The sequence below is a fragment of the Mauremys reevesii genome, linkage group 19, assembly GCF_016161935.1.
Source record: "Mauremys reevesii isolate NIE-2019 linkage group 19, ASM1616193v1, whole genome shotgun sequence".
Lineage (NCBI taxonomy): Eukaryota > Metazoa > Chordata > Testudines > Geoemydidae > Mauremys > Mauremys reevesii.
In genome coordinates, this window is record NC_052641.1 from 25,961,769 (window position 1) to 25,976,601 (window position 14,833).

Consider the following 14,833-nt stretch of genomic DNA (forward strand, 5'->3'; position numbering starts at 1 on the left):
ATAAGTGTTCCAGACCACCTTCAGAGGAAGAGCATCAGTAGAGAAACCAACACTGTTCTTTTAGTAGAGACAGGTCAGCATGACCCGGTTCCTACTCACCTCCTGTGTCATATACTTTTCCTCAGTGGTCCCCTCAGAGGCCATGGGGGTGGGCTCCCCACTCTCCAGTGTCCCGATCATTGGCACACTCCAGAGGACGGTCACCAGACCATTTCGCTACTTCGGTTAGGGTTAGTCATTGCCACCAATGAGAGGTCAAGGCTGGGGAGATTCAAATCAACTCCCAAAGAGGAAGAGGCCAAGAGGTTTGATTTGATGGAAAGAAAAATGTATTACACCTCATCACACTTAATGTTCATAACTAATCAGCAGGCACTTTTATCAAATAAAGACTTCATACACTGGAAATAAATGTCCATATTTACTGACAGGCTTCCTGAAGATGCAAGGGAAGAATTTAAGGTTTTCATAGCAGAAGGGTCACATAAAGGCCAAGACTTTGCTTCAGTTGACACTGGGTCCCCGTTTGGGGGAGAGTCCGAGCCTGAACATTTGCACAGCAATTTTACAGTCCCACAGCCCGAGCCCTGCGAGCCTAAGTCAGCTGACATGGGCCAGTGATGTTTAATTGCTGTGTACTGTAAATGAACACTTTGAGTACATTTCCCAGACCTGAAAAGCTCTGTGTAGCTCAAAAGCTTGTCTCTTTCACCTACAGAAATTGGTCCAATAAAAGATATTACCTCACCCACCTTTTCTCTTTAATTTGCCAGTATAGTTAAATCACCTCCCTGAACAACATAAACTATATTGGCAAAACAACTTTTTTGCTGGTATAACTACATCTACGTGGGGGAGGGAAGGGGAAAGGGGGAGTGACATTGCACTCCATGTGTTTTATGGAAATATGCTGATGAGTGTGAATATGATGCAGCTGGAATATGCTTTATGCAAAAGGTCTCTTGTAAGGTATCATAACAAAGGTTATAAACTACTGAACATATTCCTCCTATTTGTATGCATGTATCATTCTTGTATCTAAAGCTAGAAATATAAGTATAATAGAAGTATAACTCTGAGGTCCTATTGTAATTATGCAATGTGTGGGCCATTAATGGTGGTTTAGAATCTTGATGGCTCCCATTGACTAGGACAATTGGTTGTAAATGGTTTATTTACCTGCAAGTCTTCCTGTGTACTTGTGGGCCAACCCAGGAAGAATGGAGACTAGGGGTCTTACAGTGACATGTGACCATGTCACATGATGCTGGAATCCATCTTAATCTGGTATTTTTCCATTTAGAAGAAGGGGTGGGGACCCAGAGAGACAAAAGATTCCCGCCTTGTGCCAAAGCTATAAAAGGGGGTCGAGCAGGACAAAGGGGGCTGCCAGTCATGAGAAAACCCCTGCTTACCTCCTGAGATGTCTGCTGGAACTAACAAGGACTGTACCAGGGGAAAGGATTGGGGCCAGACTAGGAAGGAGTGTAGTCTGTGAAAGAAGCTTATTGGAACATCTCTGAGGGTAAGATATTACCTGTAATCACTTTCTTAATGTATTAGGCTTAGACTTGCGGGTTTTTGCTTCATTTTGCTTGGTGACTTACTTTGTTCTGTCTGTTATTACTTGAAACCACTTAAATTCTACTTTTATACTAATAAAATCACTTTTGTTTATTAATAAATCCAGAGTAAGTGATTAATACCTGGGTGAACAAACAGCTGTGCATATCTCTCTATCAGCATTATAGAGGATGGACAATGTATGTGTTTACCATGTATAAGCTTTATACAGAGTAAAACGGATTTATTTGGGGTTTGGATCCCATTAGGAACTGGGTGTCTGGGTGCTGGAGATAGGTAACCTGCTAAGTTGTTTTCAGTTAAATCTGCAGCTTTGGGGGTGTGGTTCAGACCCTGGGTCTGTGTTGCAGCAGGCTAGTATGTCTTGCTCAACAAGGCAGGGTTCTGGAAGTCCCAAGCTGGCAGGGAAAATGGGCTCAGAGGTAATTTCAGCACATCAGGTGACAGTCCCAAGGGGGTCTCTGTGACCGGACCCGTCACAGGGAAGCGTTGCCAGCATAGCTGTGTGTGTCAGGATTGTGGGTTTTTTTACCCTCCTGACCAACATTGCTATGCTGACAAAACTTTGTTGTGTAGATTTAGCCAAATACACTTTCTCCATATTGTGTCCTATGTGCAGTGTACTTCAGAAGGACTGAGCACTACAGCTCAGTTGAAGTCACCTTGAAATTTGAGTACTCAGCATCCCTGAAATATAAGATCATTTTCACCGTTTTCTTAATTCCTGTAACTGGTTAACTAATAAACGTTAACATGTGTATTAATTCTCAGTGTGAGGGCCTCCAAATTCACCTGCATTTGTTGGGCTATAGAGGAACATGTAAATTTAGATTGCTTGCATTGTGTCTTGTGAAGATCACCCTAATTTTAAGTTGTTTTTCTGACTTGGAGATGATATCATCAAGAGTATTAAGACATTTCTGGCCCTATTTCATGGTGAGGACAAAGAAATAGTAGATGAAAAAGACACACAAGAACAGTGAAGGTACTCACTATGAACCTATACAGGAAATAGGATTCAAAGTATATTGTGACATTTTCAGTATCCTGTCATTGTCATGTTCCTGTGGTTGCCAGCGAAACTGCCTGCATCCATAGCTTTACCCTATTACAGCTAAGCAGTGGAGTACTTTTATGTTTAGATTTTTATCAGGTATATGCTGAAGTAAATAGCATTGTTCTATCTCTTCCCCAAAAATGTGCAAATAAAGATGTGATGTGTCACCATTTATGGAATGGCTGGTACTAGAGTGCTGAAAACTGACTGTTATGTCTCTGCCATTGCTTCTCCTTTGGTTAAGGAACAACTCAGTTATGTGAGGTCAGAGTAAAACACATAATCCATTTTGTATAAGCGCCTTGAATCCTAGTATAGGAGTTCATCCAGCATACTCAGCTTGCCGTTCAAATCTTCCACCATCAGCACATAGTCCAGTTCCAGCAAAAGACCAGAAAATAAACTGTAAAATGTTTCAATAAAAACCAAGCCATCCCCACTTAAACAATAAAACTCTAGAATAGTAAGTAAAAGCTCTGTCTCAAAAGTGAACAAAGTTGGGATCAAAAGAATGAAGATAGAGAAAATTATAAAGCACAGAATTAACAATTGTTGGAACGTTTTCACAATCCTAGAGCCACAGGCACAGAGGATAAAATCCCATTTGCAGGGACAAGACTCCAGTAATACCATCTGGTTATTCCCTTTCATTACAGGGAATTCCCAGATGATAGATGTTTGTTATGACGTGATTAAAATAACACACTGGGAGGCTAACCAGTTGTACAAGACTCTTTTCCAAAATTCCTTCAGCCACAGCAGAAGCATGCTGTGGGTTATATTACTGTAACATCCTCTGCAAAGCAGGGCTTTTGAAAGAAGCCTGTCATTTTCTAGATACTGAGATCCTGCTGATGGGAATAAACAATGCCATTTCCTCCTTCAATGGAGAGGAATGTTTCATTCCTTGAAGCCTTGAACCTTGAAGCCTGTTGTTACAGAGATTTACAGGGATCATTTAATGGCAATGGACTATAAATTCTAGAGCACGGAACAGAACCCTTTGCAAAATATCAGCGATGTTTTTGTTGTTACCATTGGAGTCTTTCTTCTGACTGGTTAACTTAGCACCTCACTTCTTACATGAATAAGTTTGCGTGATTTATAAACTCAATGCTCTTTTACCCATTCACATCTCACTTTGAGAGACAGTTCAGCAGTGCTATGCCCCTGGGGGGAAGCATTTCCAATATTAACTGTATGAAATAGATTCGTTGTAGTTGATGCTTACGCTTTCAAATGTTTCCCTTTTAATAGCATGTTCAGCTACTTAGATTTAAAAAATTAATAAAACTGTCTAAACTGAATTTGATTTACCAGTAACCTCACCCAAATCTCAAAGCTGAAGTTTCAAAGGATATCAAAACTGTTCTAGGTTTTCAATAAGCTTGGCTGCAGAAAAAAGGAATACTGTATTTGTTATTTTATGCTCCATGTTTTTCAAATATATTTGAAGATGCCACTGAAAAACCACTTTGTTTCCCTCCCAAACTGAAAGGAATGGAAGAAGAATTCATTCTTGCAAATTTCCTTTTCTGTGGGTCTTTACTTCCAAAATCTGTTTCTGGGTGTCAGAGTAACATACAGTTTGTGGTATTTGCCTTCAGATATCTTTTGAAGTTCACTTGTGTGCTGGTGTCTGCACTTTTTGCCTGCTGTAGCTATATTAGATCAGATCTCTTGACTTAGCTAGACAGTGTTACCACATGGTCAGTGTCAGTCAAACCAAAAATCCAACAACTGCATGAAAATCATACAGGAGGCTGGTACATAAAAGAAAAAAGAAACTTTGTTTAACAGTGTGGCCCCTTGTCATGTATGCTAAAAACGTAAAGTTCATATTATAAGGTGATCCTATAGCATAACATGGCCTCCTGGAACCAGCAAATATGCAGCCCTTTGTAATATTCTTATCCCAATGGGATATTTAGAAAAAGGTGAGTCTAGCAGTCTTCAGCCTAAATTATGGAAGAAGGTAAATGTATGGATTATCTGTACAACAGCAACAAAAATGGGAAGTTAGATGACAGAGATGTATGAACAGATTCATAGATAAGACCAGAACGTACTATTATGATCTAGTGTGACATCCTTACAACACAGGCCATAGAACTGCCCTGAATTTAAATCCTGCTTGAATTTGAGCATATCTTTTAGAATCACATTGAATCTTGATTTAACATTTTCCAGTGATACAGAATCAATCACAACCCTTGGTAACTTGTTCCAATAGTTAATTACTCACTGTTAAAAAATTGTACCTTATTTCTAGTTTGATTTTTGTCTAGCTTCAACTTCTGTCCATTGAATCTTATTCCCTTTGCCTGCTAGATTAAAGAGCCCTGGATTATCAAAATTCTTTTCTCCATGCAGGTGTTCATAGATTGATCAAACCACCCCTTAACCTTCTCTTAGTTGTGTTTAACAGATAGATTCACGGAGTTCAATCTCTGTAAAGCATATTTTCCAATCCTTTGATCATTCACATGGCTCTTCTCTTAACCCTCTCCAATTTATTAAAACCCTCCTTGAATTGTGGTAACCAGAACTGGCTACAGTATTCCAATAGCAATCCACTAGTACCAAATACAAAGGGTAATATAACCTTCCTATGCAGTAGTCCCCTTTTTATACAATCAAGGGTCGCATTAGTTCTTTTGGCCACAGCATCACACATGCGAGCTCATGTTCATGTGATTATCCACCATGACCCCCCATTTCTTTTCAGAGTCACTGCTGCTCAAAATAGAGTCTCTCATTCTGTAAGTATGGCCTACATTTGTGGCTCCTAGATGTATAATTTTACATTTGGCCATAGTAAAATCATATTGTTTGCTTGCACCCAGCTTACCAAGGAATCCTTCTTTTCATGTCTGCATTTTCAGATTCATATTTTTGCTTTGACAGGAAGTATAAAAGATAAATTCACACTGACATTTTGAACATATCTCTTAGTTTCTTAGGTGGATTTAAAGGGCAGAGGTTTACTTTAGGAATCCTGGACCTGTTTTGTCATGAAGCTAAATAAATAAATGTGCTTTCAGATCAAACCAGACTTCCTACATAAAATAAAATAATTAGTTTCTTCTGTTTACCTTTCTAACTTCGGTGAATGCTTTCAGTACTGATGTGTCTAAAATCCTGTTTTCTAGATTATCCTTAAGAATTGAGCCAGGAAGCAGCTCTCCTCGACTAGTCTCCTCCAAGGAAGATCTTGCAGGTATAAAAAGTTGTTGTGAATATTTGAATCTCAACAAAGTACATATGTACTTACATAAATAATTATCTCTAGTTTATGCAACTGGAGTTTCTAGGCTTGTTATGCCCATATAGTGAATCCAATTCACATCAGCATTCTGCCAAGGGATTCATTGCATTTCAAATGGGAAAATTGCATTTTATTGTAATTAAATAGGTATGCTGAAAGAATTGTCAGAAAATCAATACCTCATTCTGAACTTCAGAGCATTGAGTGTTGTAGATGATCCCAAAAATGTAGTAGTTATAGAACTGTCAGTGATGAATTTTTCAGTAGTGAGCATCTGACTTCAGTATATTTGTAATACCCAGAACAAGTGGTCACTTGGTAAAATAAATAGCCAATCAATTTAGAACAAATCACATGGCATTTACTTAGTCTGGAATTCACTGCCATGGGTGGTCAGAGTCAGATATTGTGGCAGCATCATAGAAATAGCCGGATGATTGTATAACTGCTAATAATGATTGCAGGTGGTGAGCTAAGATGCTCATGAGATATTATGCTCCAGTTGTCAAGAAGGGAGTTTTGCCTTCTTATCTGAAGTAGAATGGCAAATCCTATCATCTTTTAAAAAATAAGTAAAATCAAAACCTTTAGAAGTTATTCTTCACTTGAAGAGATTGTAGATGAAGCATGCATTCAGCACTGTTTGCCTAATGGGTTTATCGATCTCTAATTTCACCTGAAACTGGAAAATGAGCATTTCTGAGGTTAGTGGTTGGCAAGCTCCACATTTTTAATAGCCAGTGTACAAGCCAAGTAGGTATTTTCCTCTGTACTTGTGAATAAAAGCACAGAGGTATTCCGGCACTATGTTTCCCTAGAATTAATCCCTGGGGTTGGCCAACGCAGGTTGGCAAGGGCACAGTACTGCTAACCAAGTCTGTCTCCCCACCAGCCTTGTCACCACATCAGTTCCTGCCAGGGACCACCATGCCTGGTGGTATTACTCTGTGCTTCTTTGTCAGACTTGTTTCCATGGAGCAGTCCTCTAAGAGGTAGAGTATCTCTGACAGCTGAGCATTGATAAAGATTGGTAACTTATAAATAAGCATAATTTATCACTGAACACAAATGCTACGTAAGGAATAGAGTATTTGTACATGAAACAGAAATTGGATGGAATCAGTGTTTGTTACAAACATGCTTTTTCATTTGTACCTATCTAGTGAATAGAAGTCAGGACTGTATCTCTTTCAATGTGCTTGATTCAGTGCAGTAAATAATAAATTAAGTTCTCTTCACATAGTTCTGTGTAAAGCAGCACATGAAACTAAGGAAGGGAGGTATATCACCTTAGGAAAGGGTAAAGTAGTGTTGTGATAACTACCCGACATGCTCTATTATCTATCTATGCAATAGAATTCATAAGAGATTTTGACTGGAGTCTGTTCCCCCGATATACAGACATGCTTCCCCATTATCTAATAAGACTTGTTTGGAAGCAGAATGAACATGATAACCACACAATACAAGCTATTGCCTCTTTTTGTCCTAATGAAAGGATTTGATATCAGTGACTTCGGACAACTTGGATGTTTCATTATTTTATTTATAAGTGTTCTGTTACCAGTTTTAAGGTAAAGTAACAACCTTCACAGCTACTAGATTCTAGGTGGATCTGTGGGATTCAATGGGAGCCTGGGTACAACACACTGCTTCCCTTGACTTGACTGAATAGACACTGAAGATATTATGACACATAAAGTCATAGAAATGGAGCCTTGTTTTACCAAAAATTGGCAACATATTTGATTAAAGGGCCACTGTTGAGATTGATTGGCCCAAAATGCGACTTATCTTTTTATTGCTCATATGTTTCCAGAAACTATGTCATTCTGTATGATGAGGGTTTGCGATTTGAGAGTAGTGGTTTGGAAAACAAATTCTTCAAAACCTGCTTGCCTTTATTTGATTAACCATGCAATAAGAAGCTTGTGTGTGCAGCCCAGCCCTCATGGACAATAAATAACTAGTGTGTAACTAAAAGTGACCAGGAACAGCCCTATAATAACATGTTGGTACATGCATGCAAGTGGGGGAAGCGGAATATGCAATCAGTTTTTCTAAACAGTGAGAGAAAAACGCTTTTAAGAAACTGAAGTTTGTCTTCATATCTTGGCAGTGTCCTTTTAAAATATATGAGATTTTTGGTAGATATAATGGTATTTAGTGTTCACTTGGGCTTCCTCTTGTTAATATCATGCTAAGATTCCAAATAGATTGTCGGTTCAGATATGTAATCTGGTCTTGTGTTGAAATATTTGGATTATCTTGACAAATGAGTTAATTTTTACTAAGGTAGCCTCATAAAAAGCTATGTTCAGCTGAAATATAAACATAGAATCATAGAACTGGAAGGACCTTGAGAGGTCTTCTGGTCCAGTCCCGTGCTCTCATGGCAGGACTAAGTATTATCTAGACCAGTAATTCTCAAAATTTTGTACTGGTGATCCCTTTCACATAGCAAGCCTCTGAGTGCGACCCCCGCCTTATAAATATATAAAAAAGTGTTTTTAATTTAACACTGTTATAAATGCTGGATGCAAAGCGGGGTTTGGGGTAGAGGTTGACAGCTCGTGACCCCCCCCCCATGTAATAACCTTTTGACCCCCTGAGGGGTCCCAGTTTGAGAACCCCTGATCTAAACCATCCCTTACAGGTGTTTGTCTAACCTGCTGTCAGGATTCCCTCCCCACTCTGAACTTTAGGGTACAGACGCGGGGACCCACATGAAGACCCCCTAAGCTTATTTCTACAATCTTAGGTTAAAAACTCCCCTATTCCTTGGATTAAGTAACGCTGCCACCACCAAGTGATTTAAACAAACATTTAGGGAGGGCCACTTGGAGCCCTACCTTCCCCAAATATCCCCCCAAGCCCCTACACCCCTTTTCCTGGGCAGGCTTGAGAATAATATCCTCACAAATTGGTACAGGTGAACACAGACCCAAACTCTTGGATCTTAAAATGATGAAAAAACAATCAGGTTCTTAAAAGAAGAATTTTAATTAAAGAAAAGGTAAAAGAATTACTTCTGTAAAATCAGGATGGTAAGTACTTTACAGAATAACAAAAGACTCAAGAACATAGTGGATCTCCCCTCTAGGCAAAACCTGAAAGTTACAAATCCAGGGATATACCTCCCTCTAGACAAGGAAAATCACAAGCCAAAAATAAAAGTAAGCTAACACATTCCCTTATTACTTACTAATTCTAATTGAGTTGGATTGCTTGCCTTCTTGATCTGTCTCTGGCAAGCACACAGAACAGACAGACAAAGAACAGACAAAACAAAGCCTTTTCCCCCTCCCAGATTTGAAAGTATCTTGTCCCCTTATTGGTCCTTTTGGTCAGGTGCCAGCCAGGTTACCTGAGCTTCTTAACCTTTTACAGGTAAAAGGATTTTGTGCCTGTGGCCAGGAGGGATTTTTTAGTATTGTACACAGAAAGGTGGTTACCCCTCCCTTTATATTTATGAAACCTGCTCTTAAAAATCTCCAAAGACGGAGATTCCACAACATCCGTAGGCAATTTATTCCAATGCTTAGCTACCCTGACAGGAAGTTGTTCCGAATGTCCCACCTAAATCACCCTTGCTTCAGTTTGAAGCATTCCTTCTTGTCCTATCCTCAGAGGTTAAGGAGAATTGTCTCCCTCCTCCTTGTAACAACCTTTTATGTATTTGAAAACTGTTACCATCTCCCCCACCCTTCTTCTCCAGACTAAACAAACCCAGTTTTTTCAATCTTCCTTCATAGGTCATGTTTTCTAAACCTTTAATCATTGTTGCTCTTCTCTGGACTTTCTCCAATTTGTCCAGATCATTTTGAATTTTAATCCTATCCTCCAAAGCACTTGCAACCCCTCCCAGCTTGGTATCGTCAGCAAATTTTAAAAGTATACTCTCAATGCCATTATCTACATTAAAAAAAAGATCATAGAATCATAGGGTTGGAAAGGACCTCAGGATGAAGATATTGAGTAAAACTTTCACATTTGGGTTCCTAAAGTTAGGCACCTAATAAGTTTCCTGATTATTCCAGTGTGTACTGAGCACCCACAACTCTCACTGAGGTCAATAGATACTGCTCATACTTAGCAGCTCTGAAAATCAAACCAGATTTTTAGGTGTTTTTGGCATCCTAGTTTGAAGGTGTTGGCCCATACTCCATTTCCCCAGTACAGTACCCATGCTAATGACACTAAACTGCAGATGGCACTGCTCTTGCTCCAATGTTAATGAAGCAGCCCGGGAAGACTGAGTACTCTCTTGGTGGTATCTATTCCAAAGTCTTATGCTGAAGCTTTCAGAGGCTTGGAACCATGGATTTTTGAGGAAAAAAATCAAAGCTGGTCAAGCAAGCAGGTGCTGCTAGGACTGCAGGTTCATTGGAGCTAACAAAACAGGAGGCATCCTAGATCTTTGCATCCCACTAGCCAGTCAGTCACACTTGGAACTGAAGAAAGAAGAATCTTTATCCAAAGGACTTTCTTTGCTGAGAGCAGCATTGTGCTTGGGAGCTGGTGTGGATAATGTTTTCATATCAGATGTTCTCATTTTTCTGGAGGTTGTTACTCCAGTGCCATCATTCTGATTACCATCCACTCACTCTTTAAAACTAGAATTCAAGACTTAGATTCTCAGGCATACAGTCAGTTGATTTACTAGTATACATAATGCTCCTTTGAATGACCAAGGAGTAAAATGAATATTTTCTCTGTGATAGACTCTGCTTCCTCTGTGATATTTATACATAAGCTCCCAATCATGCTGTTTAGAGCTCTGCATATATATCAGTGAGCCATACTGAAGAATTTGGATGTTTTATGTTGATACCACTTCATGGAATCATAGAATCATAGAAGATTAGGGTTGGAAGAGACCTCAGGAGGTCATCTAGTGCAGCCCCCTGCTCAAAGTAGGACAACCTCAACTAAATCGTCCCAGAAAGATTTCTAATTAGGTTATTCACTTAAGAAAATGAGGAGACAAATAAATAATTATAATAATAATTATAATTAGCCTCTTACAGTTGGTATGGGTACTTCCACCTTTTCATGTTCTCTATATGTATAAATATCTTCTTACTGTGTGTTCCATTCTATGCATCCGATGAAGTGCGCTGTAGCCCACGAAAGCTTATGCTCAAATAAATTTGTTAGTCTCTAAGGTGCCACAAGTACTCCTGTTCTTTTTGCTGATACAGACTAACACGGCTGCTACTCTGAAACCTATATATATTTCTCTGAATCAGGCTAAAAATCAGAACATGCAAATTATATTTACTGAAATAGTATCCATCATCTTGAAAATTGTACTGTTTTAAGCTGTTGTTTTGATTTGACAGCTTTGTCTGTTCTTACCCTTACCCAACATTTGATGAGAGGAAGCAGACCTGATCTGATAAGCAGTTTTACATTCAGAATGACATTTATTATGATCAAAACCTAGACCACTGAGTGGTTATGATGGGGTGTACAAGCCCCACACTGGGCAACATGGGGGTAAGGAATTATTTTGGGCTCAGCCAGCCCCACCCTGCCACACCTGCAGAAACAGGTGCTGGAGGAATTAAAAGGCACGGAATTAGCTCATTTGGATGGCAGACCTGGAGGTTAGCAGACCCACAGCTCCAGCAGTGCAAAGCAGAAAGAAGTCTAAGACTCTGACACAGCTGCCCAAAGGGGCCCTCCCAGAGGCAAAGGAGGACCCACCCCAGAGATTGCCAGAGAGGGAAGTATCCTGTGGACTTTGGACATTGGTAGCATAAGAACGGCCAGACTGGGTCAGACCAGAGGTCCATCTAGCCCAGTATCCTGTCTTCCAACAGTGGCCAATGCCAGGTGCCCCAGAGGGAATGAACAGAACAGGTAATCAATCATCAAGTTATCCATCCTCTGTCGCACATTTCCAGCTTCTGGCAAACAGAGGCTAGGGACACCATCCCTACCCATCCTGGATAATAGCCATTGATGGACCTATCCTCCATGAAATTATCTAGTTCTTTTTTTAACCCTTTTATAGTCTGGGCCTTCACAACATCCTCTGGCAAGGAGTTCCACAGGTTGACTGTGTTGTGTGAAAAAACCTTCCTTTTGTTTGTTTTAAACCTGCTGCCTATTAATTTTCATTTGGTGACCCCTAGTTGTTGTGTTATGAGAAGGAGTAAATAACACTTCCTTATTTCCTTTCTCCACACCAGTCATGATTTTATAGACATCTATCATATCTCCCCTTTGTTGTCGTCTTTCCAAGCTGAAAAGTCCAAGTCTTATTAATCTCTCTGCATATGGCAGCCATTCCATACCCCTAATCATTTTTGTTGCCCTTTTCTGAACCTTTTCCAATTCCAATGTATCTTTTCTGAGGTGGGGCAACCACTTCTGTACGCAGTATTCAAGACGTGGGTGTACCATGGATTTATATAAAAGCAATATGATATTTTCTGCCTTATTATCTAGCCCTTTCTTAATGATTCCCAACATTCTGTTCACTTTTTTGACTGCCACTGCATGTTGAGTGGATGTTTTCAGAGTACTAGCCACAAAATCTCTTTCTTGAGTGGTAATAGCTAATTTAGACCCCATCATTTTATATGTATACTTGGGATTATGTTTTCCTATGTGCATTACTTTGCATTTATCAACATTGAATTTCATCTTCCATTTTGTTGCCCAGTTACCCAGTTTTGTGAGATCCCTTTGTAGCTCTTCGCAGTCTGCTTGGGACTTAACTATCTTGAGTAGTTTTATATAATCTGCAAATTTTGCCACCTCACTGTTTACCCTTTTTTCCAGAATATGAATATGAATAACCCCTCTTATTATGGTTTGGATTTCCCCAGCAATGGAAAGCCTTGGACTAAGCTGACCCTGGGGGTTGGAGGGTATGAGAGGAAGAGGCCCAGGGAGAGCAGCCTTAAGCAGCCTTGGTTGCCAGACTACTGGTAGTCTAAAGGGTCCTGAGTCAGAGCCCAGTGGAATAGGAGGGCCCGGGCTCCCCTCCTCACAATCCCTTGTGGCCATGACCACTAGACCTCGCTGTCCAACCAGACCCCAAGTGAGGACTGTGACCAAAAGAGAGAGAGAGAGAGAGCGAGAAAAATTGACAGATGTATTCTAGATTAGACTTTGCATCCAGAAAGTGTTTTATATCTTCCTTGTTTATAACTCAACGAAAGTCATATAAATAAGCTCCTAATGATATACATGAAATACTGGTGCAGCCATGCAAAAAGGAGCAAAATGAACTTTTCTATTTAATTATTTTTACAAGTGTGCAAGGAGTGATGAATTGATACACGGGTGTCCACCAAATGACAGAGCCCATCAGGTTTCAACTCTTTCTCTTCACTTCCTTTGTGCCATACAAATCTTGTGAGTTTAGCTAAGGTGATTTATGCATTCATTCCACCAAAGGAGAACACTTCTGTGCAGGGGCGGCTCTACAAATTTGGCCGCCCCAAGCAGTCATGCGCGGGAGGCGCCCCCGAGCCGCGGGAGCAGCGGACCTCCCGCGGGTATGACTGCGGATGGTCCGCTGGTCGCGCGGCTCAGCTGGACCTCCCACAGCTGCGGGCGGTTGGCTGGTCCGGCGGCTCCGGTTGAGCTGCCGCAGTCATGCCTGCAGGAGGTCCGCTGCTCCCGGGGCTCCGGTGGACCTCCCACAGCCATGACTGCGGCAGGTCCGCCGGCCCAGCCTGCCGCCCCCCCGGGAAAGGGCCGCCCCAGGCGGGTGCTTGCCCCGCTGGGCTCTGGAGCCGGCCCTGCTTCTGTGGTATAAGTGTAACCCAAACACCTTCCGGGTATGGTGTTCTGTCCCATCTAGTGGCACTGAGACCACTTAGAGAGAGACTGAGTCTGCTCTACAGCCTTAGCTAACAGGCATATGGCTTTTAGCTCATGCAGTAGAGGCTCATGCACTAAGCTCCAGAAATCCCAGGTTCAGTCTCACCCACCGTCAACAAGGGTCTATCGGCATTACATAAGCAGTAAAGAGCATTCAATTTCCTGTTACATTCAGCCCCTAAAACACAAGACAGAAATTCTGTTACAAAACATCATTACTTGACTTGATGAGAGTTTATTTTGATTTTTCAGACCAAGTAAGCTTAAGAACTCAGGTTAAAATGAGCTTAAGAATTCAGTCTCAACACTGGAGGTGCTTAAGATGTGGGAAGAAAGGAATAAAATATATACAGATAGTGTTTTGTAGGGAAACATTTCTGCAGAAAACCCCACAATTCTGTCACTTACACAGTTGTTTGTTGGATGCAATCTGAGGAAACAGTTTGCACTAAAACAATGCACCTTTTAAAACTAGATAAAAGGGCAAAAGGAGATGGCTTTACAAAGACTGGCTTTGTGTTTTTGAGGATTTGTTTTTCTTAGTTAAAACACAAAACTGGGCCCTGATATGCCATATGATTACATTTCATATATTTAACATGGGTGTTTATGTTTTGGCTACTATACTGATATTGTTCACATTTAAATAGCCCCTTTACAATGATGAGGAGCTTCATGTGTTGTTTTATACAGGTTGTTAGATCCTGAATGCCTGGGAGAGAAAATTCACTAAACCCCCCCCCCAAACACACAACTTCAGGCTTGGAAATCTAGAGATCCTAAATCATCCTAAGCCAAGCAAGTAGCATGGCAGTGTCCTAATGGGAGCTCAACAAAACAAACACGCCGGATGCTATTCTGCAATCTTTACTCTCATTGAGTTGTACTCACTCACAAGTAATTCCATGAGAAACTGCCATGCATGTTAAGGAAGGTTTGCAGAACTTGTGCTATGATTTGCAAATTATAATACTGGATTTCATTTACAATATCACATATGGTGGAACTTTTATACTCCTGTGTCTGTTTTCAATCCACATGCTTAACGCTGCTGCTCATTCACTGGTCTTCTGTTATCT

General features: G+C 40.5%; 1 protein-coding gene and 1 long non-coding RNA gene across 22 annotated transcripts in view; one reads left to right on the top strand and one right to left on the bottom strand.

The window, feature by feature from the left end:
- RALGPS1 (Ral GEF with PH domain and SH3 binding motif 1) overlaps nucleotides 1-14,833 on the top strand; it is a 343,816-nt gene that overhangs the window by 268,824 nt on the left and 60,159 nt on the right. For all 17 annotated transcript variants that reach the window (XR_005589888.1, XR_005589890.1, XR_005589889.1 and 14 more), the window contains one exon: nucleotides 5,794-5,861. Coding sequence is in view for 12 of the 17 variants with exons in the window: in XM_039506419.1 (XP_039362353.1) it covers nucleotides 5,794-5,861 (68 nt within the window). In the remaining 5 variants the exon portion in view is untranslated. The remainder of the gene's footprint in view (nucleotides 1-5,793; nucleotides 5,862-14,833) is intronic.
- The window catches only part of LOC120386740, a 118,557-nt gene that overhangs the window by 23,285 nt on the left and 80,439 nt on the right, over nucleotides 1-14,833 (bottom strand). The window lies entirely within an intron of this gene.